General features: G+C 33.3%; 1 protein-coding gene and 1 pseudogene across 1 annotated transcript in view; one reads left to right on the top strand and one right to left on the bottom strand.

Moving 5' to 3' along the window:
* The first annotated feature begins 3,509 nt into the window (after window positions 1-3,509).
* LOC120590763 (heterogeneous nuclear ribonucleoprotein A1-like) lies at window positions 3,510-4,620 on the top strand (annotated as a pseudogene).
* A 2,636-nt stretch (window positions 4,621-7,256) lies between these two features.
* Window positions 7,257-27,519, bottom strand: part of SLC12A2 (solute carrier family 12 member 2) — an 87,520-nt gene continuing 67,257 nt past the window's right edge. The window contains exons 18-27 of the mRNA XM_039848603.1: window positions 24,865-24,971; window positions 23,067-23,146; window positions 20,484-20,609; window positions 17,654-17,701; window positions 16,105-16,227; window positions 14,519-14,630; window positions 12,687-12,773; window positions 11,868-12,003; window positions 11,509-11,576; window positions 7,257-10,149 (exon numbers count right to left, since the gene is read on the bottom strand). Coding sequence (XP_039704537.1) covers window positions 10,014-10,149; window positions 11,509-11,576; window positions 11,868-12,003; window positions 12,687-12,773; window positions 14,519-14,630; window positions 16,105-16,227; window positions 17,654-17,701; window positions 20,484-20,609; window positions 23,067-23,146; window positions 24,865-24,971 — 1,023 coding nt within the window. The 3' untranslated portion in view covers window positions 7,257-10,013. The remainder of the gene's footprint in view (window positions 10,150-11,508; window positions 11,577-11,867; window positions 12,004-12,686; window positions 12,774-14,518; window positions 14,631-16,104; window positions 16,228-17,653; window positions 17,702-20,483; window positions 20,610-23,066; window positions 23,147-24,864; window positions 24,972-27,519) is intronic.

The raw sequence follows: 27,519 nt of genomic DNA, 5'->3' as shown, positions 1-27,519 counted from the left end.
AATATGATTTAAGTACTACCTTCAAAGAAGGCTCTAGTCCCAGTGATTTTGTTGGTAAATTATTTCCGTGGTTCAATAGCTAGTCGTCATGTGGGGATCCAGACCCTGTATCTTACCTTTAACTTGTATTCTAAACAGATTTTTTTTTTTTGATTCTCCCACATGCACGCCTTTGCCCAAACCTGCTCAACTTCCTGCTTTATCAATTTCAGCATCTACCCTTGGCCCAAGCCAGAACCCTTAACGTCATTCTCATCTCATCTCCCACTCTCTCCTATCCACACTGTATCTTACTGTCTTTTTTTCCCCAAACTTTTATGGAGAAATAATTGATATATTTCTGTATAAGTTTAAAGTATACAGTATGATGGTTTGATTTACATATATTGTGAAATGATGACCACAATAGGTTCAGCTCACACCCATCTTCTCATATAGATACAATAAAAAGAAAAGAAAAAAGGTAAAACATTTCTCCTTGTGATGAGAACTCTTGAGATTAATTCTCTTAACAACTTTCCCATGTACCATATATCAATGTTAGCTATAATCATCATGTTCTAAATTACATCCCTAGTCTTCATTTACCTTATAACTGGAAGCTCGTGCCTTTTGACTATCTTTCTCCAATTTTTCCTCCCACCACCATTTGCCTTTGGTAACCACAAGTCTGATCTCTCTTTCTGAGTTTTTTTTTAAACTCCACATATAATGAGATCAGAGAGTGTTTGTCTTTCTCTGACTTATTTCACTTAGCATAATGCCTTCAAGGTCCATCTGTGTTGTTGCAAATGGTAGGATTTTTTATGGCTGAATAATATTCACAAGTTTAACTTGTAAAAATTAAGTTGTGAGTGGTGTATACATACCACATACCACAACTTCTTTATTCATTCATTTATCAATGAACACTTAAATTGTTTCTATGTCTTGGCTGTTGTAAATAATGCTGCTACAAACATGGGGGTGCAGATATCTTTTCGAGTTAGTGTTTTCATTTCCTTTGGATATATTCCCAGAAATGAAATTTGTTTGATCATATGGTAGTTCTACTTTTACTTTTTTGAGGATATCCATACTATTTTCCCATTCTAGCTGTACCAATTTACAATCCCAGCAACAATACACAAAGGTTTACTTTTTTCCACATTCATGCCGGCATTTATCGGATCTCTCATCTTTTGACGATGGCCATTCTCAGGCATGAGGTATTATCTCAATTGCGGTTTTAATTTGCATTTCCCTGATGACTAGTGATGTCAAGCATCTTTTCATGTACCTGCTACCTATTTATATATCTTCTATGGAGAAATGTCTATTCTGGTCCTTTGCCCATTTTTTAATTGGGTTATTTGGTTTTTTACTCTTGAGTTGTATGAGTTCTTTATATATTTTGGGATATTAACCCTTTATCAGGTATATGGCATGCAAATATTTTCTCATTCTGAAGTTTGTCTTTTTACTTTGTTTTTGTTGTTGTTGGTTTTTTTTTTTTTGCTGCGCAAAAGCTTTTTAGTTTGATATAGTCCTACTTGTTTTTTTTTGTTGTTGTTGCTTCTGCTTTAGATATCATATCAAAAAAATTGTTTCCAAGACTGATGTGAAAAAGCTGTATTCCTGTTTTCTTCTAGGAGTTTCATGATTTCTGGCCTTATTTAAGTCTTTAATCCATTTTGATTTAATTTTTGTGAATGGTATAAATTACCGACTTTTTTATTCTTTCTCAATGTTTTCTGAATCTAAACTCTCATTTCTTCTTTCTGCTTTTTACTTGGTTCAATCCCTCCTTCCATCCCCTGTCACCTCTTCTTTAACTGTTTAAGGACCTGCTATCTGGTACTGATGCCAGTGCCTACTGCTCCCTCTCACTTTAGTCTGGGTACTAATGAATGTCTTTCCCCCAAAGAAGCTGATCCTGCACTATACATCTTAAATCTTTTGTCAGGTTACCACTGCCTGGGCATGGTATTCAGTGGTAACAGAGTGAGCTACTGAGAATTTAATGAAACGTAATTAAAAAAAATTAACCAGATTGTTTTCAATTGCTTTCGAAAAAGTATACTTTACCTGTTTTGGTGAGGGAAGACTGCTATTGCATTTCTACATGCATTTCTGAATAGTCATTGCATTTCTAGGCACTGTAGGAAAAGCAGACACTTCCATGACTGAGATCCCACTGGCTGAACCCTTCTGCGTTTTCCCGTGAGTCATGAAAACCCATTGACAAGGGAAGGGGAAGGAAAATAAAGGCCGGTTCTTGTCCTAGGGTTGGGGAGAGGCTGCCCCCTGGTGTGGGAGGGGTTTGGGATGGGCGTGAGTTCCAGAGAGGAAAGGACAAGAGGAAAAAGGACAAGAGAGGTGCTGCAAATGGAACTGCTACGGGCAAAGGAATCAGGAGTGCTCTACTTAACTCTCTCTGAATGCAGACTCTGAGTTGGGGATGGCCGTGCAGCTGCTGGGCTGGGGTTGGGTATGAGGAGAAGGATGAATACGAATAAACGTTTAGCTGCAGATATTTCAGGGCCTAGTAAAGATGTAGGTAGCCCAAGTTTGGCCTGCAGAGCTGTGCACCCTTGAATCAACTGCTGGAACCTGGGCAACCCAGCATCTGGAGCAGCAGCTGGCCATGGGGAACTGAAGACGTGAGGCACCTTCTCTAATTTCCTGGGCCACATAACCCCAGACTCCAAGGCAAACCCAAGGGAGAGGGATGGCTTTTGACAAATAATGAGGCTACTCTTGATGCCAACATATCACTTTTTTTTTTTATGATAGTTATTAACTACTGGGATTGAATATGGTTTTTTTCAGAAGCCATTGAGCAGACTACATGCAGACAGCCTAGCTGAAGAGTTAAGTCAAGCCTAGAGAAGCAAACCAGAGAGAAGGACAGGTAGGAAAAGAGCCATAATGACACCCTGCTTACGCTGACCTGAGTTCCTGAACTGACTTGTCTTCCCAGACTTCCCTTTTCTGTTAGGCTACTTAAGGTTCTATTCAGGCCACTGATGAAGATCTAATATAAATGGAAAACACTGAGGAATTGGAGAGGTCATTATTTGAATTCACAGCTGGTGTGAGAGGAGATGGTAATATGTGTACTCTGTAGAAGAAACTCATAGATAAGAAATAGGTAAAGGAGAAAACAAAGAAGGGAGGGTTATACTGAGAAGCAACATTTGTGAAGGGGAGGGATTTCACTCAGAACAGAATTGTTGGGCAGGAACAAAGTATGGTTAAACAAACCCTCCAGGTGATTCTGATGCACAGTAAAGTTTGAAAACCACTGTTCTAGTTAGTGTTTCAACACATAATACACCTGTGCTTCCTTACCATCAACTTTCTAAAAATAACCCGTGTTAAATTTATGTCAACAATGCTAAACTCAGGTGTGTATATGGTAAACAAAAGATTATCTTTGCTGATGGAAAAGCCAGAGGAATAGATTACTTGAAGGTCATGGGTTTATACCTCTGAGATTGGTACCATGTAGCTAATAGATGCTGATTATGATCAACAGATTTAAAAATTCAGACAGAGGCCGCCAAGTAAGTGTTGTTAAAGTTCCCCTCCCGTGTTCACCACGTATAAGTCAGCGTCTCTCAGAGCCCAAACAGCTGCCGAAGCGCATGGGAGGTTTGAGCTTTGAAACAACTGACGAGAGTCTGAGGAACCATTTTGAGCACTGGGGAACACCCGCGGACTGTATGGTAATGACAGATCCGAACACCAAGTGCTCCAGAGGCTTTGTGTTTGTTATCTATGCCACTGTGGAGGACGTGGGTGCAGCCATGAATGCAAGGCCGCACAAGGCAGATGGAAGAGTTGTGGAACCCAAGAGGGCTGTATCAAGAGGAGATTCTCAAAGACCTGGTGCCCATTTAACCGTGAAAAAGATTTTTATTGATAGGATTAAAGAAGACACTGAAGAGATTATTTTGAAGAGTATGGGAAGACTGAAGTGATTGAAACCATGACTGACTGAGGCAGTGGCAAGGACTCTGCTTTTGTAACCTTTGATGACGATGACTCTGTAGACAAGATTGTCATTCAGAAACACCGTACTGTGCATGGCCACAACTGTGAAGTAAGGAAAGCCCTATCTAAGCAAGAGATGGCTAGTGCGTCATCCAGCAGAAGAGGTCGAAGTGGTTCTGGAAACTTCGGTGGTGGTCGTGGAAGTGGTTTTGGTGGGAATGACAACTTTAGTCATGGAGGAAACTTCAGTGGTTGAGGTGGCTTTGGTGGCAGGCATGATGGTGGAGGATATGATGGCAGTGGTGACGGCTAGAATGGATTTGCTAATGATGAAAGCAATTTTGGAGGTGGCAGAAGCTACGATGATTTGGCAGTTACTAGAATCAATCTTCAAATTTTGGACCCATGAAAGGAGGATACTTTGGAGGCAGAAGCTCTGGCCCCTAGAGTGGTGGAGGCCAATACTTTGCCAAACCACGAAACCAAGGTGGCTATGGCAGTTCCAGCAGCAGCAGCAGTAGGGACGGCAGTGGCTGAAGGTTTTAATGACTGCCAGGAAACAAAGCTTAGCAGAAGAGGAGAGCCAGAACAGTGACAGGGAAGCTACAGGTTACAACAGATTTGTGAACTCAGCCAAGCACAGTAGTGGCAGAGCCTAGCTACTACATAGAAGACATGTTTTAGGCAATACTCATTCATGTGTATGGGCAAAAAACTTGGACTGTATTTGTGACTAGTTGTATAACAGGTTATTTCTGTTCTGTGGACAGTGTAAAGCATTTCAACAAAGGGTTTTAGTGGTGGTTTTTTTTTTTTTTTTTTGCACCTATGCTGTTGATTGCTAAATGTAATATTCTGAACATGACACTGAATAAATGTCTTTTAAAAAAATTCAGAAAGAAAAAAACTGACTTCCATTCTTCGTAATTCAGTTTTCCACAAGGAAGTACAACTGTACTTTTAGCCATCAATAGGCATCAATAGGCAAATCTTTCACAATCTATGAACCTCTTTTCTTGGAGCATAACTTTCCATCCTACTGCCACCCCGCCTTCCCAAATTGTCTTTGTCATCTTTTACATTTCTTAACTAATAACATTTCTTAGAAAGTTAAAGGAGAGTTTTCATGGAGTAAGCAAAAATGTAGGCTTAAAATAAAAATAATCTGTGGCTTCTCGGTCATTCAAATAAACTCCTATATCTCCTTGCTTTTCAAATTGTGACTACCTCTTTTAAAAATGGCTTAATTGGGGCTTAATTTTATTTAGCATATAAAAGACCAAGCATAATCATATCTTACAGTAGTCCCATATGCCTTTATGTGTACCATATGCAAATCAAAAATACTGACATCTTAATTTTAAAACTTTTTCTTAACATGTTATTAGAGATATAAGAGCTGGATATAAAATTACTCAGCAAACTGCTTCCCTTCTTTAGACTGGACAAGTTAACACTTTCAAGACAAAATCTCCAGTTTTCTACCCTAAAGACTTCAGCAATATTCTAATGAAATTCTAACAAGTACTGAGTCAGGGTCCTCTGTTTTTGCATGTTCATGGATCACTGATCCTATTCTATGGATCAAAAAAGTAAGTTTATTTTAATTTGTAACAGGTGGGCAGAATATCTTGGTAATTTGCATTCATTTCCTATAAGAGTGGAACAAAATTTGGAAATGAGTTCCTGATCTGTAAGGACAGCAGCCACAAGGCTGCAACAGCAGGAGGTGACAAATTCAGGGACCTTCACGTTTTCCTTAAAACAGTAGTTTCTAACTCTTACCTTTTCTAACAAAATTCAATGGCAGATTCAAGGGAGAAAAATGGGCTGAAGTTCTTAATACTACCATTTAAAAGCCTATCTGAAATGCCTATCACACATGTAAAACACATAAAGGGCAATGAGACATAGATCTTTAGGTATTGTAGTAGGTTACAAAAAAAAAGTATGTCAAATTGGTTAATCCAGCAACACATTTCGTGTATCTGTAATGTGAACTAGCTAAACTAAACAGTACTTCTAATGAGTATATCCTAGGACTTGTGCCATATTTACTCAGAGTTAAACTACCAACTATTTGCTCTGTCCCTACAAACATCCTGTTGCTACATAAACAGAAAAACAGAAGCGTATCAAATACCTTTTTTTATCTTTCTTCTAGGTGAATGGATAAAAAAAACCTGCTGGTTCAAAGATGAATTACATTCCTGTTTTGAAAACTGTTGCTCTGATATGCCACATTCACAGTTGCCTTTGAATTCTCTTTTAACTCTCCAAAGCAGTGAATAAACTTGCCTGAATAATATCTTATTGGAGAATAAGCAAGAAGCAAAGATCATACAATGGACACACACATTTGGTTTTTGATCTATTAAGGCAGACATTAATATGTATTTTCTACTGTATAGAGTTTAGAAATGACCAATCTAGCTCAGTTCCTCTAAGTTGTGGATCAGGTAGCAGTAAATGTGTAACAGAGCTATCCCGGGGGATGAAAGACCTGGGCTCTAGGCCAACATCCTTCCTTGATTTACCACATGACCTTGGGAAACTCTCTACATTGCTCCAAGCTTTTTCAAGAGTTAAAATAGGGATAAATAGCTGCCCTCCATCTATAACACACCTACTGTAATGTTCAAATGAGAAAGTGAAAATGCTTTGTAAAATTGTAAATAAGCTTAGCCAAAAATCTTAGGAAGAACTGAATCACATTGTCTTTAGGGACTATGAACCCATTTAATCCTCTACTTTCCTCATTCCTAAATGTCTGACTTGGCCCCAAAGGTAAATAAAAAAGCTCAGGGGTGTGAGGGCTGGGAGAAAGTGGTGAAGGGTTAAAGAAGTAAAAATTAGTAGTTGATAGGTGGTCACAGGGATGGGGAGCACGGCATAGGAAATGCAGTCAGCAGTAATGTAATGGCTCTGTGTAGAGCCAGAGGGAAGATAGAGTAATCGGGGATTGTTTCATAAACTATATAAATGTCTAACCAATGGACTGTATACTTGAAACTAAAAAACAAAACAAAATAGTCATTACTTTAAAAAATCAAAATGAGCTGCATCTTATATGGCTCAATCACACTATCAGTATTAACAGTGATTATAACAAAAGCTTAGGGATAGTGAACAATTTCAAACAACTTTGCCAAGTCATGAATATTAAGGTGAAAGCCATTTAAAAAACTCAGATACCAATAATAATTATATAAATGAAGTTAAATTACAAAGTTGACATGGATTTGTAAAACAGATAAAATATAAGAGTAGACATTAAATAGTTTTAATGAATCCACTTCCTTTATTGCAGTAACCTCTGTACAAAGCAGCAACTGCAATACTCAATGTTAAAACATTAGAAAAGCATTTGTGTGACAGTTATAGTACAGTATTATCAAAATATTACATTTTCAAACTTGGTAAACATCCACCAGCTCAAATCTTTAAATTATTTCCATAGTCTTTAAAAATACATAATATCAGAAAGCATATAAAAAGAATGTAAAAGAAAACCTAAAACAAATGAAATAATATAACAAATAAATATTTGATTTAATTCACCATTTAATAATCAGCTTAACACCATTCTCTCTAAACCCACTGAATTTTTACCTATAGGAGTAATGAACTGTCAAATGCCATTGCATAATTATTTGTTTCCAAGTTATCACCAATGATTAGAAATGAAAAACAAAAATTGGCATTAAAATAATCAAATTCAGCATAAATAAAATAAAGTAGAATAGCTTCAACACTAGATAGCATCTCTAAGAATTGTTGAACTTTATTAGAGCACTACAATAACCTTGAAAATTTTGATCTGGTGTCTAATGTTAATTAAAAGTAATGCGTTTTTTTTTTTTAAAGTGAAAAGCTTCTTACATTATTTCACAGACAATATTACCCTCCCCCCATTATGCATATTTAGATATATTTTATGTACTTTATACACATGTATGTATGATGCATGACATTTGGTTCCTGCAGTAGAGATCACAATGTTTTCCTGAATGGGAAAAACTTAAAAAAAGAAAAATAAGTGTACCTGTGCACATTTCAATATAGCAGCACTCAGTTCATGCCCTATTATTCATTTATAATGTTCAAACATGATATTGTTTACTGAATAATATGACATTTCTACTGTCTTTACCCCAAAACACTACAAAACCTGCAATAAATGGAACAATGCTATGAGTTACAACATAAGAAAAAAATTATGGAAAAAATGATTACTCCATTTTCTTAATGTTCTGAATTCAAAATTATTATCAGATCTCCATTTTTATATTAATTTAGTTCCTACTCATGCAGCAAAATACTGCACTATTGACAACAGTAATTTTATAGATTTCTATCAAGATTCATGAAAACCTGCATAAGTTTTTCACCACTGAAACTTATGCTAGTGAACCCATTGAACAGTACTTTAGATGAGAATTTCTCCATTTTCTAACTGAATGATAACTGTGTGAAGTTACATGCCCTTCAAATGAACACCTCTGTTCTCTACGAAATCTGTGTTTCAATCTGATTTTGAACTTATGTTTACTAAAGAAAAAGATTTTTAATCTAATGAATGTTGATCACTTAAAACGCAAAAAACCAGCAAAACATAAATGTCGTTATATATACATATGTGCGTCTGTGTATGCATATACATACATACACACATACAGATATGTAGATATATATCCCTTGAAATGTTTTTAGGAAATCCTTCCTTGAATAAAAAATGAAAATTTCACATTAATAACTGTATATAAAGCTTTTAGTAACAGTACATATGCACTGTCAAATTTATACTAGTAGACTACGATGTCAAAACAGACATTTCAAAAGCACAAACTGGCAGTTTTTCTTAACACAAAAGTTTTAAAGTATTAAGAATGGATTAAATTTAAATGTTCAGAATAATCTGTTCAAACCTGAGTATATTAATTAAGACTAAGTGTACTTGACAATTGAATGAATTAAACCTAAAAACATTTCACTGAGAAACCAGTGGTCCATTTAACCATTTGAGACATTATTTTAATGATTTATAAAGGATGGCATAGTGAAACTCCATGTGGTATTTACTGAAATAGTCTATGAAATGGCATAGCTTTGTCTAATTTTCCTTCAGAAAAAAATTTCTAGCATTTCTTAAAAGTCCCTCAGATTTGAGAAAAATGCAAAATTAGGACAGATCTCTCTTCTAATAAATACAAATGATCTTGAGGACTTTTGTCTAAAGAATTACAATATATGATATTTCAGCATGGTATATAGAAGTACTGGATAAATCTTCAAACTTCCCTAAGGTTTCAAGAGATAATAATCAAATAAAGATACAAATAAGAGCCACTTAGAAGTTAACAAAAAAGGGGTTTATTGGGCCTTTTTTTCCCTAGATCTACATTTAAACATACTCATACAAACCTAAACTTGGGGTCACTTTTTGGTTCCCATTTTTTTTTTTTTTGCATTTTTCATTAACTTGCCCTAATTCTCACCTTTAATTTCTAAACGTATACCTTTACAAAAATAGTAAAAAACATACAGTACTCAACACTAATTGGTCAATGGAAAAAGAAAAGTAGTGTCCATTTTAAGATGGAAGAGACTAGAAATAAAAATAGCTGAAGGCAAAGTTTGACATTCTATAAATTTATAAAAAAGGATATATGGATGAAATTTGGTTATTTTCAGAAGGCACCTCAAGGCTAAAGGCTTTTTGTACTCCTTTCATCAATCAAAAAACAACACGTTTTTATTGCTATTCAAGTAGCAAAGGAAAACTTTACTCTCATGAGCTTCAGTCCAATAACAAGGAATCATCATTCGTTAAGATTGAGATATGTTTCTGACTAATGCTGAAGTCTCCATACACACACATCAATGGGACAACTTCTCTGTGTGCTTTCAAATTAATAAAATAGTGAAAGAAAAGTCACAGTTTGCTATCGTGATGTTAATGTGTCATTGAAGATTTCAGTTACTTCACTAGGCACTGAAGTACCATCTGAAGGGCTGTCCACTGTGTAGAACATTTAGGAATAGAAGGTAAGGACACTCTGATGATTCCCACGAACCAGGAGGATAGGTGGTAGGTCCTTAGACAGAACTTCTAACCATGCCATGTAGAGAGCACTAGACACAGCACCTTTTCGTGCAACTGGGAGACTCCTGGTGTCAAAAAGAGAAAGGAAATTAAGCTATTCATTTGAGTTGAGAAGAATAGAATGTAATAAAAATTATAAATTAAGTCACAATAATAGTAACTAAAAATTACTATAGTTGCAAAATATTTTTAAGTGCAGGGAAATTCTGCATATAGTATGGCAACTACTATACTGCCATAATACTATTCCAATTTTTTAAGTTTGAACAAAATATTTAAAAATTTTTCTTCATAAGAATAGCAAATAAATTTCTATAAACCATAACACACTTGGTACTTAACATTAACCCCCAAATTTCTCCTTCTTCAGTAAGTACAAAATTCTTTTATGGGGATGTAAAGTATAGCATAGGCAATATAGTTAATAATATTGTAATAACTAAGGGATCACCTCGTCAATATAAATGTTAAACACTGTGCTGTACATCTGAAACTAGTATAAACTATTGAATGTCAACTCTAATTGAAAAATAAAAATTAAAACAAATAAAGGAACTTAAGGTTCTTAATGTATTTTTATAAAACATATATATATATACCAACATATCTCAGTTTGGTGAGAAATGTTATTATAAATCAAGAAATTTGAGTTATTTGAAATATTTAGTAGCAACTATTAAACAGGAAAAAAATTTGTTTTAGAAGAAAAGGATGCTTCCATCTGAATTTAGAAAGTGGAAACTATACATGGATAAAGAAAACTCAAACAACTCTACATGTTAATTTTTATCTTCTCAACTCTCTGGGCTTTCATTTCTATTTATAGATAATGGCAGTAGGCACCAATTGCTCTAGAGAGTGTTTCCAGATTTCTATGTTTAGCATCTTCCATTACAGATATTTGATCATCAGCAGCAAAACTTAAAATTTTCTAGTGTATTAAATAGTTGTTATTAATCACAATAACAATCTTTCGGTGTTATTTTATTTCATCATTTGGCAGGTTTCTGAAGACCAGAGCTTTCCTTACCTATTTAAGGACTTACGCTCCGGGACTGAGAAAATTTGGGTTCAGTATCAAGCTAACATGGTTTTGTGGAGGAAAAGCCAGAGCTAACATTAGCATCTACATTCAACATAAGGACAGTGAATCTGTATGTAAAGTCTGTGTGTGGGAACTTGGGGTGGATTCAGTCAGGAACCGCTAGTAACTTTTTGGGGTTATTTCCATGAAGAACCTGCTTGGGGTTCAAATTTTGACTTCGGGCTCTCATACCCCACATGTTTGATGGCTATGCTAAAAAATTTTTAAAAGGTGGGAAAAAGGATAAATTCCAGAATGAACTGTTATGATAATTACCTAAATGCATCCTAATTGCATTATTATAAAATAAATACCCAAGAAAATCTTATGTATTACTTACATGACAATGATATTAGCTGTGCTTGAATGTTCTTTTAATAACTCATTTAACCTGATCTGCCGGTATGTCTGAAACGAAGCAGGACAAAGTCATTCCTAGACCATCTGAAAATCTAGTATGGTTTATAAAACTAGAAGTAGACAAAGAGAAACCAATTTTGGTGTAACAAAAATTTGTTCTCTAATTTTAAAAAAATTAATTTTTTACACTGTCCATGTATAAATGCAACATAAAGTAGATTTAATTCACAGAACTGGTCCCCCCATAACAAATTGCAGTTCTTGATACTTATTTATGTGTTAAGTATTTAAAAAATCACATGGAAGATTAATGAAAAGGAACCAGAAGAGAAAGAATACCTTGGTCTTATAAAGTTCAAGTTCATTATCTGTTATTCGCCATGGTTCATCTTCTTTCATTTTATCTGCAATATCTTGTTCTTTATCATCTTCATGAAGTCTGTATGGCTCAATCATTTCATCAAAAGCTACAATACTTAAAAAAATGGAAAGGATACTGACAATTATCTTTATTTTGAATTACTTAACATTAAGATCTTAAATGCTAAGTTATAACTTGAAGAGTTAGTGTTTTCCATTGACTGTGCTCCCCTCTACACTCTTAACTACTCTGATCAGTATCTACCCCTGCTCCTATGACCACCCGCCTCGACCTAAGTACATTTTCACCACAGAAGCCAAAATGATCCCTTTGAGCAGTATGTCAAATCATGTCGCTCCTTTACTCAAAACACTCAAAGGCTTTCCCCATTCAAGTACCACTAAATAAAAGTAGTATAAGAAAAGGTACTAGAACATTTCAAAGAGAAGAAAGGGCAGATAGTAAACATTTAAGATGCAGAATAATGAATGTGGGCATAAACAATGGAAATTTAAAAAACCATGTGTAATTTCTGTGGAATCAATTATTTTCAGAAATTACTTATAAACAGTAGTAATTGAATTCTCTGAAAATTGAGGCTCTCTAGAACTTACTTCAATATCTGTTATAGGCATGCCAATTATCAGTGCTAGATTTAAAAAGCTGACTTCACATGTAACTAACAGAAGGCAAAACCCCCAGATAATTAAGTTGAATGATCTGTTATTGAAGTGTCTGGGTAGGTTATCTATAAAAGGATCAGAAATATATACAAAGTAACTTATTCAATAACTTACTTTTCTTTCTTTGGTTTAGTATTAATATCTCCTAGGACCATGATATCGGAGAAGTCTATCCGGAACTTGCTAAGTAAAGTAGCCATCCTAGAACAAAAATGAATAGCACTGAGACACATGAAAGCCATAAATACATATTTTAATTCTATTTAGGGTTGAATCCATATATCTAAAATGCATGATTTATAGGAAAATTCTATCAGGTGCTAAACAAAGTCCATCTAAATTAATTCACACTGTACATTTGCAAAACAGATTTCTAAATTCCCTGAGCAGAGACTTTTGTTATAGTCTTTTACTTTCTCTGAATCTCTCCTTAGTATCTAATAATGAATGGACAGAGAGTGACATTAACAATGAAATTTGAATGGCAACTAGTTTTTTTTTTAAATTAATTTTAGTCAAATTGTAGTTAAGTATATGGATTTCAGTAAAAACTTGTAAATAATTATTTGTTTAATTATTTTTGGATTAGTCTTCAGCCACGAAGAGTGAATATCTCAAGGCCCAAACTGAAGCTATGACTGATGGTATAGATTAAGTTCACAGTCTTTTTTGAGGGGGTAGGGAAGACTTGGATAGGCATGGAATAAAAGCTCCAACAAACCTCTGATTTTTCAGTAAATAAACACTTTTTGGAGGCATAGTTAGCAATAAAATCTTGTGGCTAGAAAAGTTGAACATATAAACAGAAAAAGGAATGAACAAAACAGGATTTTATTTTTAATGAGTTTTCTAAATTGAGATACTAGAAAACAGACAAGCAACAGATTTAACTTTTAAATTATTTCTACTATTTCTTGCATAATTCACTGTTTGAAATGAATAAACATCTAGCTGAATTCTGGTATAAATCTACTAAGTCCTGCTATGTGTTACAGGGCTCACAAAACTCAAATCTGAGAATAAAATACAAGCCCCAGAATGTGATGAGTGGTATCATGATTCAGGAAGGAAATATAACAACTAGTGGTGAGTGGGGAGGGGGGTGATGGGAAAGTGTTATGAAGAAGGTGACAACTGTCTTGGGCTTTAAAGAATGTAGTATATTGACAGAAAAGGGAGGCAAGCAAGGAGTTTTTTACAGTAGAGAAATGAGAGTATGCAAAGGAGTAAAAGTCTGAAAGCACATGCATGTTTAGGGCAGGTAGAGAAATGTAAACTGAAGTATAAAGCATATTTGGGGGAACAGAAGATAATAGAAATTGAACAGGAGGACATGTAAAGGGCCTTGTCATGTTTTGGCATAGACTTTCTACGGTATGTTACAGAGATGTTAAAAGTATTTTTGGCAGAGGAATCATATTATCAAGCTCTGCTTTCTAAACATGAAATTAGAAGAAACGTGCACCATATATGCCGAAAAGGTCAGAGACTAGGCATAAGGTATTCAGAGAAGCACTGAAACCAGAACTAGAATTGTGACAATACAAACAGAAATAAGAGAATGAATGAAAATGGCATCCTGCATTTCTGTTGTCCAGAACTCTACAAAATGTATCCCATATGTGAATATGTAATCTTTGTGTACTTTCTCCCCAAATTTAAAAAAAAGCTGCTTAACACTTTAATACCATAAGTATTTAATAAAGACTTTCTAAAATGTCAATATATTAAAAAATGTTATATATCGATAAAACTAAGTATAACTTAAACATAGACTAGATTAAAGAGAATGGGGTTTTATTTGTTTAACTAGAATTTTCAGCTTCAGTATAGAACAGAGCAACATGACTGACATTTTATGGATTGCCTAATTTTTATCTTATCGAATGTATATTGTATAGTAAAGTACCATTAATTAAATGCCCTTCAATTTAAAATAGACTTACGCTCTCCGGTCATGGTCTATTCTATTTATTTTTCCACCAATGAATACTCTGATCTTACAATCTTTCCACTTTTTCTTGGTCGTCAGAAGATAAGGTATCAATAAAGTCAAACCTGAATCATAAAAATATAACAAATCATTTACTTAATGCTAACTTCTCAATCAAGAACTTTTAATTTAGTCTCTAAAAACATGTTTACTACAACTCAATAGAAAACAGAATTTTTCTTTCTGGCCTTCCTTGATTTAGTCACGGTGCCATAAGGCAGGGCTGAACTAGGTGGGCGATCTAGTGGAGTCAGGACCCATGTGAGGAAGGGAGCGAAATGGGACAGTGGCCTGGCAGAGTTGGATTATTCACATACAGGAGTGGTGAGAAATGAGAATATTCATTGATGCTAATGAGAGCCAGTTTTCTCACTGAAATCAGAAACATAAAAAGAGAGAAGCTGGACTGAACTCTGCAGTGTTGGACTGGAACTGGTTTTCAATCTATATGCACATATACAAACATATATATGTGCATTTTCTAGATCTGCCCACTGAGAGGGCCTGGGGGCAGTGAAACCCTAGTAACAATGAGCATATCTTAATACCCTGATCTTTGTTTCTCAATACCACTCTCCATTAAAGGAATCAGGGCTCCTTGGATAATGAATGATTCGATAGCTGGTGTAAGTACAAAACCGAGCCTGGAACATCTTATTGTACCAGAAAATAAAGAATGATTGAGACATGACAAATGGACATAAAAGTTAGACAAAACAGGAAATCCAGGACAATTTGAATATCAAAACAAATCATGAGACTGACAAATCATACCCCACTGAATAGAATAGGAATCCATGAGTCCACTCAGAAATAATGAGAAAGCTCTTCCTTATAGTAAAATTCCAACTAATAAATGAGGAAGAAATGATAGAATTGGAAAGTCATCTTTTGGCAACCACTAACACACCACCACAACAATAATAAATTCAGGCAGAAATATCAATGGATGCCAAAGATGGTGGCAAAAGTTGCAGTAACAATGGTATATTTACATGGTCTCAAAGTAACACTCCATTCCCCAAATTATAATTATATAATTATAAAAGGGAGAAATAGTAACTCTTCAGTGTATAAACCTGGTGAAAACCACCTTACGCAAAAGTCAAAGGTAATTTTACCAATGATGAGACAAATCAACATCATGTGCCATCTGATGAGATATAGACAGAAGAGCATAGCATCACTTCTGTGATATTTCTACCCAAAATACATAACTTAAAATTAATTATGATGAAACATCAAATGACACTCCAAATTTTAAGTGACATTCTACAAAATGGTCTGTAATATTAAAAGAAAATGTTAAGGTCGTGGAGCTCAAGGAAGGACCTATCAACTCCCAAAGTGAGAGACGATGAAGAGATATGACAACTAAGTGCAACACCTGTTTCTGAAATTAATCCCGTTGCTTTGAGAATGCTGGCAAAACTGGAATGGGGTCTACTGGTGAAGAAAGAGTATACTCCAATTCTTAGTACTATTCTCACAACTCCAATAAGTTTAAAACTGTTAAAGAAAATACATTAACAGCCTTACCTCCATCATCAAAAAGCCACCAGACATCAATAGTATTCTTTCCTTGCTTTTTCTGAAACTGTGTACTAGCTTCAAGAAGCTTTTGGTCAGCTACATTTAAAGGCACAGCAGGGCCTTTGGATTCTAAAGGATTAAGCAGAAAAATAAGATGTAAGAAAACTAAATATTAAAGTCCCTTGTGCTGAATTCCTACAGTTTCCTTTAATATACTTAAATGTTTATAATGTAGATAGTTGTATATGGCATCCATCATAAGCTTTCAATTGTTTATGATTGAAACATACTTTTAAAAAGATTACAGATAAATACATCTTTACAACAGCTAAACTCATCCAAATTATCCTGCCTTACTTCCGATATTTTGAAGCATTCTGAATGAAAGAGAATCATAAGTACCAATCAAGAAAATTATAATTGACTACTGGATTTTGATTTCTGAAAGGCCGTTTTGGGTTAACTGGACAAATTAAATTTATGCCTATTCTACGAATATCTTTTGTAATCTAGTTTCTCAATAATATAAAGCTCAAAAAAATTTTTTAAATAAAATGTTGTTATCTGTAATATGATAGACAGAAGGAAGTGGAAGACATACCAATGCATTCTTACAATTATCACAATGAAACCTCTAAGGAAAAACACCCTCATCTTGACCTAAGTTTTGTCCTCTCAATATAGAACACCCAATTCTAAAGCTATATAACCACCACATCTTTCTCTCAATCATAGAAAGATGGTGAGAACTCCCTGGAAGGACACCTGTATGCTACAAGTCTATATCAAGACAGCTCCCTTTTATATTCTCTAGAATTAGCGGGGCGGGGCGGGGGTGGGACGGGGAGAGAATCAGCACAGCTCTGTGAGCAAGCGAATGACTATTATGAAACTCCTACATCAAATTTTAATAAGCAGAAATCCACAGGAGGAAATCTGATCACTTTTACAGAATGTCTATCATTCACTTTTCATGCTGCCATGATGTATGCAAACATGACAAATGATTTTGCATGATGAAATATTATGGCTACCAAACCACACTGCTCCATAACTCTCACCTCTATCTCCTTCTCATAAAATTCATGTATGTTGACATGACTGTATCTCCCAAACGCAGCAGGACTGTGAGAAATATTGTAATTTTTGAAATGAAAAATATATTAGTATCAAAATTAAGGACTTGGCTGGGTACAACTGATGGTAAAGAATGTAAGTGACACTGTAAATAAACCTATTTCAGTGTCTCTAATTATCATCTAAACCATGCAGTTTAAAGTAAAAAATTAATACTGACTTTCAGGGTGTGAATATTTCAAAAATGCTATGATAACATAAAATAATTTGTCTTTGATGTATATCACCTTTTCCTGGAATGATTTAACTCTTTAGTTGGACTAATGATAATTTTTCTAATCTGCATTTAATAAATAAGTGTAACATCACCTCACCATGAAAATAAAAACTAAGGTAAAAAAAGAAAATAATAAGGTCGGATTTAAAGAGTTAACAGTATGAAAAAAAGGATTAAAATAAAATGATGAAAAATGCCTGCCTTTTTTCAACAGTGGTTGAGTTGGAGTCTTGCCATCCTCTTCCTCATCTAGATTATGTTTAAAAAACAAAATATAAGTTAATTGCCTTTATATTATTAAATAATTAAAATATAATGTAAACGGCACATTTATAAACAAAACAACGACATGAAAAAACAGTCTGTGAATGATCATCAAGACTGAAGATAGATGTTTTCTAGAGAGGGTGTAGGATTTTAAAAAGCAAATATATTTTAGACCCCTCCAACTGAGCTACTGATCAACATTCATCCCCAAATTTTATTCCCGTACAACTGACCAAAACTTCAGTGCAATTTTAAAACTTTTTTTATATTTGAAGTCAGTTGAAAAGATGTTGAATTATGGCTTATAGAGTAGAAATATGACATGAAAAAACTGACATTGCAGATAATATGCAAATTTTAAACATGCCACTGCATCACTGTGCAAATGACTGAAAAGTAACTTTAGAAACATTTAATGGATATTTGGTATTTTTAAAAATTAATCACCACTTGCAATATTAAGAAATTTGACTAGACAGAGCCTTTTTGGTTTATATAAAATGCCAGGTTATACAGGAGTGATTTTTTTCAAATATGTAAATCTATATATGTGTATATGCATATATGTATGCATATACTGGTCCGTTTACATTTAAATATCTATAAATATTTTCCTGGGGTTAACAGTTTTCCTAACCTCAGTTTTTTTCTTAATATAAGCTTATATGATATTTTGCTTAAGGCATATAAAACTCCCAACTTGGACAGGAAAGGGTATACCGCAGTGGGCTCCAGAGTCAGACTTCCAGCGTTCCAATATTACCACTAACTCTTTTTCTGGCTGTGTGACTAACGACTCACTTTCCTCGGTTATAAAAAGGATGAACAATACCTACCTCTTAAGATTGTTATATTGCAAGTATTAATGCACTTAGTTCAGTGCTTAACACGAAGTATTCAAAGGGTGCTCTTTCTGTTCCCTTGTATACAACTGTATGCCTTAATAATCAAGACAGATATACCAAATATCTATGACTATATAACTACACCAGAATATTTGTAATTCCTAAGACTTTTAAAATTGTCTAAACTTTTCTACAGTTTCTATGCTAATTTTGAAAATAATTGGCTAAATAGAAAATAAACACAAAATAAAATTACTGCTGCTTTTAAATGCTAATTTCTTATGCCTGTTACGGGACAAGAAACATTTTGATTATTACAGTTAATTTTTTAGTATTAAATACTATTGTTCCTAAAAGTTTGATATTATCTGTCTTTGATAATAAAAACATTTAGAAATATAACTATGGACATTTTGTATTCATTTCAAAGCTCAGAAAAGTTGAGGAAATATAGACACTTAAAATGATTTAAACTAAGTTGAAAGTATTTACATTTTATAACAAAAAGATAAATAGAAATGTACTGACCCAGTTTTCTACTTTATAAAAATAATGACATTATGAGATTGTGACACACATTAGTGAGCTAATGTATGGATAACATCTACAATGTAGGAGGCACAAAGTAGATGCTTGGTAAATATTACTTCTCTTCCCCTCCCCCATCATAGTTTTATCTGTTAACTCCTAACAGATTTTATAAAGAAAATATTTGTTTTAGGCGAGAAAAAAAGACAAGAATAAAAGTAAGAGGAAATGAAAGAATGTATACCATAAACTAAAAATAAATGCAGGAACATAAGAAGAGTTATCAGACTTAGTTTATAGAGTTTTGACACAAAACAAAAAAAAATTATAATTAAGCCAGCAAAGAACTGAAAGGGAAAATGGGTCTCAACTAAGTTCTCAACTACCATTACTCTAGGCGAACAAGGTAAATAAATAAAGGAGGAAAGAAATAAAAAGAAACATTACTGCTTCTAAATAATATATAAGAGATCAATTTTTACAGAGACAGGATTTGTCCAAGGTTATCAATTTCAGAAAAAGAATTGTAATTATTCACAGGAGTCAAAAGTATGATATGGTTTGATGATTCACAGTGCAGATTTTTTCTTATTGCGTCAGCTGGGAATAGGACAGATAGATGGAGATACTAGACTGAACAGAGGTAGGAGAGTGAGGGCGGGAGAGTAAGATTTGGAAGTCATCCCTCTTTCCTTTTTATAAATGTGACATATAGATTTGTGGATGAATTTATCTGAAAGTCTCATAAGATCTGGACACCTTTTTCTGGCTTGAAGCACATGAGCCACCAGGGGTATTATGTTTGTAATTATGGCCTAATAGTTCAGCAATCAAATACAAGGAGCTTGTTTCTTCAGAGAGACTAAATTGGGAAATAAAATTGCACTTGATTTTTTCTTACATTGTTTTACCTAAACAACTTCAGACTCAGCAAATGCAAAAAATTTCTGAATATCTCAGCACATAAACAAAACCCCTGGTATTTAAATATCTTGACTTCAACCAAAAAATTATGTAAATTAATTATGTAAACTTCATTCCTTTCAAAGTTATCATATGCTATACGCACACAAACATCGCTCTAAAATTATCATGTTTCTTTCCAAGTTCAGATTTAACCTAAGCTTCAAATTAAAATGTTTTATTTAAAGCAAATATACGTTAAAAACATACACGAGCACATAATTAATTGGTGTGGTTTCTGTTCTATGACCCAGTTAAATAAGTAATCATTTTGCGCCAGTTTTGAAAGCTATAAATTTTACCTGAGCTATTAAAAATGAAAAGTCAAGTTTGAGAACAGGTTACTTTATTAGCTGTGTTATGTAATAAAAGCCATTTCTCTTCAAATTAAAACATTACCTCAATAAAATTTGTTTGAATAAAATTACCTTTATGGGTAACAGTTTTTTCACCAGATGGTTTGGAAGTATCTAAATCCGATTTCTTACTATATTCTATACTTAGTACCACATCCTTGACACCAGGAGATTTCTCTTGTGATGACAATAATTCTTCTGTAGATATGAAAATATTCAAATATTATCTAAATCTTATTTTAATCATTAAAGAAAGCATCATGGCATAATATCAATTAAATGATAATTTTAAGCAAAGTTTATTATGAAATAAGTTTACAATAAATGATTCCTTATATAGACAAATGTGACAATCTGTTCATTTCAATATCTTGAGCCACAGCTAAGTGTGACATTTGAATTAGGTGCTGGGCAATCAGTAATGAGTGAGATTCGTGGAACACAAGAATGTGGTAGGCAAGGAATAATGTATGATACGTGAATCAACTCTATTCTCAAAGTCATTTACACATATAAAAAATGTAAAATGTGAAAATTTTTCATATACATGTAAGATGACAGACAACACTGAAGGCTTGGGAGCAAAAAGTAAAGGAATTAAGTACAAATTGGCAGTTATAAAATAGTCACGGAAATGTAAAGTACAGCATTGGGAATACAGTCAATGATATTGTAATTATTATGTATGGTATCAGGGGTGTACTAACTTATCAGGGGGATTACTTCATATATAAGTGATATAAATGTCTAATCACTATGCTGCAGACCTGAAACTAATATAACATTGAATGTCAACTGTAATTGAAAAAATTTTTGAAATTCTTTAAAAAAAAAAAAACCTATGTGAGCCTAGATGCCAACAGTATGCGAAAAGGTTCACAGGCTGTATTTTCTTTTTAATCTTCGCAATGACCCTATGAAGTAATTATATTTTTAACAGATGAGGAAACTGAGGGTTGGAAGTCAGCAAATTTGCCTAGCCTCAAACTACGAAGAGAAAAAGCTGGGATTTTTAACGCAGCTCTGACTCCAAAGCCTGTACTCTTAATCCCTGTCTAAACCAAACCCCTGTCTCCAAATCCTAATGATGAATAACAAGGATTTCAAAACAATTTTCATAATGATTATAAACACATGAAAATATTTTCTCCAAGTTCCAATCACATTCAAATCTCAGTATATTATAGAACTACATAATTTATTAGCCAAATGGATATTTTTGAGTGAAAGGGAACACTACTAATAATTACACAGAGTTAAAAGGAACCCTAAACCTAAATCGCTGTTAGAGCAAGAGAGAATTAAAATAGTATTTTGTAAGGCCTACTCCAGAGTAAGAAAACGCATTTTCAGCAAGCCATACTTTTGTGTTACACGGATAAAGACCTCAAAGCACTCCTTTCAGAACTGCATAATACCCTTAAAATGGTGGGGGAGTGGGAGGATTAAAACAGTTTAAGTATATAAACAAGTGACAAAAGTTCATTATCTGCCTCAGCTATTTAGGCTTAGCTAATTTTGATCATTTGGTGAATTAATTGATAAAGGTAAAATGCATGCAGAATTTCTTAAGCTTATAATATTTTTAAATATTTTTATTTTTGAATTATAGTAGACTTACTCTGCCATCTTGACTGGAACAAGCTTTTATAATTTTTAAATTACCAGGAAATCATTAGAGGGTATGAAATTTTCCATAGTTTATTTATAAAGTTTGCAAAAGTAGTAGGTATACTTTAACTGGTTTTAATCTTTACTTTTAAAAAATTGGTTTTTTAAGTACTTTGAAAATTATATAGTTGGAGAAGAGATTAGTGGGTATTGGGTTAATGATGGGGGATAAGGGAAGAGTATAGTGAAGGCTAAAAAGGGGTAGCATAAGAGAGATCTCTGTAGTGATGGAACAGTTCCGTATCTTGACTATGGTGCTGATTACATGAATCAATATATATGATAAATGGCATGTGCATTCATGCACGCAGAAGGGTACCTAAAACTAGTGAAATATGAATAGGTATATAAATTGTCCCAACGTCAATTTCCTGATTTTGATATAGCTATAGATATGCAAGATATTATAACTGGAGGAAACCGAATAAAGGGTAAACAGGATCTCACTGTACTATTTTTGCAACTTCTTGTGAATCTATAATTATAAAATAAAAAGTCAAAATAAAAGTAAAAAAAATGACTTACAGGATCTTTTCTGGAGACCAAGTAAATGATATTACAAAGTTTAATTTTTCATTATTAATATGCTTCTATATACAAAGCATGACTTTCATAAACAAGAAAATATCTAATGATTTAGCACACATTTAAAATTTTTCTGGTATTTTATTTATCATGTCTTTTCACAAAGTTGGTCAATGTACAATCATATTTAATGTTTATTTCACTTAAAATTTATTTAAATTGAATTTTATTCTCTCCATTAATGATCACTACCCATTATTTAGGTTGGTACAAAGAAAAAACACAAACTTTGCTGGAGCCAAACAGATCTGATCTTAAACTGACATACAATAAGTACATAACACATAATAAATGATAAATATTAAAATTATTGAAGAACTGGTAAGAATTATATATTTTTCTAACAAAGTAATTAATTTATATTTTTAAAATAAAAAACTTATTTCAACCAAAATTTACCTTGTCCTTGAAGATGAGATATATCCAGACCCTCTTTTAGGCGGATAACCACTACTCCATATTGTATGTCAAAGGCATCACTAAAATAGGGAGGAAAAAAAAAAATCACAAAAATTGGCCTCTTCTTCTGGAAAATAAAGGCAATAGTAGATATGATCTTCAAAATTACTTTCAACCTGAAATATCTGATTCTTTAATATGCTTTAAAAATTCCAATGCGATCCATATACTGTTAGTTTCAAATCCTACACCATTCCCTTTCCCTGTTTCTATAATACCTCTAAACTTACATGTAGATCTTTATAGTAATGATGTTCTACCTACAGCAGCTGTTTAAAGCAGTAATTGTATTTTTATCTTATCAGAAACAAATTATGGAAAAACAACTTTCAGGAATTCTACCATACTTATTTTAAACTTATACCCTTAAAACCAAGAGAAATACTTAAAGACAAAAAAGATAGATTTTACTGAGAATGAAAGCAGATTTTAGAGTATGATCGTTTCTGAAAGGAGAAAGTATATTTTTAAGTTATTTACAATTTTTTACAAAACTTAAAAAATAGTCCTAAGATTTTGTATGCATTTGCAAACATGTGTTCATATGTCCTTTTAATTTTTTAAACAAAAATGGAAGCATCTCATATATATGTTAAAACCTCAAGGATAACTAAAAAACTAGATTTAAATTCTGGAAACTTTGTTAAGACCATAAATTCTGTACATCTAAGTTCTTCTCAAATCTACTGAAAGAATTAGAAACTGCAAAACTTCAGGTTTTTCCCCAATGTGGCAACTAGTTTAAGGTAGGATGAAATCATGCTTACAAAAAGGTAACAAGCCCAAAACCAAGAGGAGTCAAAGCAATATGATGGACCAGGAAAACTTTAATTTTACTAGAAGCATTTAAAAATTACTTGGGAAATTTTATTGATTATATACTTTACTGATTAGAAATTTAAAAAAATAAAAATAAAAGTAAAGTATGAAATCTAGTTACTTCCTCAAAGATGTTTCAAGGCAGCTATGAAAACAAAACTATCATATCTGATATAGGCAAATAATTATGTCCTTTCAAATACAGATACAACAGGAGTTCCAGTAAAGGAAATAAATAATAACACGAACAGAGTAAAATCAGAAAGACAAAGTTACAAAAGAATAAAAAGAACGCACGAGACAAACCATAAAAGGAAAGTTAAAGTGATGTAAATCAAAACTAAGCTGTCTGATAAAGATCATTGGAAATACCACTGAAAGTGAATAGTATACTCAGAACTTATACTTCAAGGGGGTAGAAAAGCAAAACATATAAGTATATCTTTTTTAAAAAATGTAAATAACTTAATGGATGAACCAAATGATTAACTGCAAAATTAATTTGAGAGGGGCACAACGTAACCTCTGAGGTTGATATCAGTAAAGCCTTACTCAGCAGGTATTATTATAATGACATAACTTAACAGGTGATGGGTCTGACAACACATGGGAATTCTGCTCAGCAACAGCTGTAGGGATGAGAAAAAGCTTCCTAACTTAAATGGGAAGCCAGAGAGAGAGAGAGAGAGAGAGAGAGAGAGAGAGAGTGTGTGTGTGTGTGTGTGTGTGTTCACATGTATAAAGAACAGTCAAAATTTTTAATTGATCATCAACTTAAAATCCAGATAACCCACGTGATTATTTTCATTATTATGTTTCTATTAGAAGAGATTACATGAGAAACAGGCTTCAAAAGTCAGTATAAACTTTCAAAATTAAAATTTTCTGAACCACATTACTGAATTATAAGGGTACTTACTGGAATAAGTTTATATACATATCCACTTCCCTCATATCTGCTTGCAACCAGTCTTTCTTAAATCCAAGGACAAGTGTGTTTGGTTTCATACGCCCAAGACCAGCAGCCTAAAACACAGGAAAAATACAACTGTAAAGATATACTATTCAACAAAATGTTTTTTAAATGATACTCCAAAATGGACACTCCAAATGGACAACGTCTAAACATTTTAAAACTATGCACCTTTACTGCCCAAACTTCTTGAGAATCCAGTACACTCACATTTATAAATTATATATACTACATTAATCATATGTTACTTATGATTAAACATATACAAAAATAAAAGATAAAATGAAACACGAAAGGTTTTAAATGTACATTTTAATACTTTAATGACATCAAAATTTTCATATTTTTAGTAAAAGATGATGGAATATACTTAATCTTTCAAAAAAATTATAATTATACAGTGGTATTCTCAGTTATATATTTTGATAACAGCCATTAAAACCCAGAAGCAAAAGTCCAAATGGAAGACATGCCTCGTTGGTTATAGTTCTGAATCACTTCAACACTAAATTTTGAATTCTTTCTACCAATTATGGAAAAGTTTCTGTTGAAATTTGGCTAATTTCCTTTCTGAATTGTCCTGTCAATCAGTTTTTCTTGCAACCTCATGAAGAGTTGCAATTCAATATGCTTAGCAAATACGCCCAAAAGCCAATGAATCACTTCTTTTATAAGATTTTAAAACACTTTAAATTCTATTCCCAAACTTGTGTACACATGTAAGTTTTTTTGTGCGTCATAAAAGAAAACATTTTGCCATTTTAACCATTTTTAAATGTGCAATTCATTGGCATTCATTACTCACGATATACAGTCAACCCTACTACCTATTTCTAAAACTTTCTCATCACTCCAAACAGAAATTCTGTAACCATTAAGTAATCACTACCCATGCTCACCTCCCTCCAGGCCCTGGTAACATCAAATCAAGTTCTATCTCTATGAACTTCCTTATCCTAGATATTTTCTTTAAGTGTAAATATCAGTGTATGTATAGTACCTGGACTGGACCACTACCAGCATCATTACATGGAAACTTGTTAGAAACGCAGATTCTCGAGCCTCAACCCAGACCCACTGAATCATTCTAGAGGTGGGGCCCAGCAGTCTGTGTTTTAACAAGTCTACCAGGTGATTCTGATGCACAATGAAGTTTAAGAACCACTGACTTAAGGAAACATTTTCTTTCATAACATTTATTAAATACATAAAGGAGTTATCAAAATGTTCCTGTAAATTGTACAAAAGCAAATAAGATTTACCCGCTAGCAACAACCTCTACTTGAAATATTTAAATATTTCACATGCAAAAGTGAATAAAAAATAAAGTAAAAAATAATCATGTATCTACCACTTAGCTTAAGAAAATAAACATAAAAACTCTCTTTGAAGTTTTGGATTCCGCTATTTAGGCACACATATGTATATATTTTAAATTTACATATTTAAAAAATTTTTAATATCTTCATGTTGCTTATATTCTTTTCTTAACTATTTTTCTTTAACACTTTTTGATGTTTATCCCCATTGATATGGACGGCTCCATTCACCACTACACAGAATTCTACTGCATGATTATACCACAATTTTCAATTCTGTGATTGATTGAAGTTTCCCCCATTTCTTTTTCACTATGGCCAATGAAGTAGGTATGAAGTTTCAGGCAGCCTTTCCACATGTGTAAAAGTTTCTCTATGGTATGTGGAATGTCCTAGGATATTCAAATTTGCAGGACATTGCCAGGTTGCTGTCCAATCTACATTACCAGGCAGTTCAAAGATTTCTAATTGCTCTATGCCATTTTTAACACTTGGTATTGGCAGGCTTAATTTTGGTCAACTTGATAGGTTTGGAATAAAACTATACTGTGGCTTTAATCTTTACTTCTGTCATTTAGGTTTCTACTTCTCGTTTCTTTCCCTCCTCACACCCCTTATTGATTTTTAGTATTTTCTTTCTATATTCTGAACCATATTCTTTTGCTGGTAATGCTATTTTCTTTTGTTCTGTGGCTTCCTTTTTCATTTTCATGTTTTCTTTAGAAGCACAAAGTGTTAAATTTTACCTAAAAAATAAGTGATCTCTTCTTCATAGTTCGATTTTTTTGTGTCTCATTAAAAAAAAATACTTTTCTAGTCCACGGTCATGAAATTATTCTATATTTTCTTCTAAAGGTTTAAAAAATTTACCTTTCACATTTAGGTGTTTAATCCAACTGGAAGCAGTTTTTGCGTAGTCTTTGTCAGGATCTGCTATATTATTTTTTTCATGTGGATAACTAATCATCCCAGCATCTTTCAATGCTACTACCTCTGTTCTATGTTAAATATCCTATAAAAGTGGCTCTATTTCTTCTCTCTGTTTTATTCTATTAATGATCTATTACTAATGTAATATCACAATGTCATAATACTATAGTTTTATGATAAGGCTTTATGATTAGGTTTTATATCTGGCAAAACAACACACTCTCACTTATTATTTTCCTGAGGATTGCCTAGAATATTCTTAACCCTGTTTGTCAAGTTTTAAGAAACACAAAACAAAGAGGGCTCAGATGACATCACTCAGAGCCTCCCACCTCTATTTTAACAAAGTAGG

This window comes from Pteropus medius, unplaced genomic scaffold (assembly GCF_902729225.1).
Source record: "Pteropus medius unplaced genomic scaffold, Ma_sr-lr_union100, whole genome shotgun sequence".
Classification (NCBI taxonomy): Eukaryota; Metazoa; Chordata; class Mammalia; order Chiroptera; family Pteropodidae; genus Pteropus; species Pteropus medius.
This window is presented reverse-complemented; position numbering and strand designations above follow the sequence as displayed.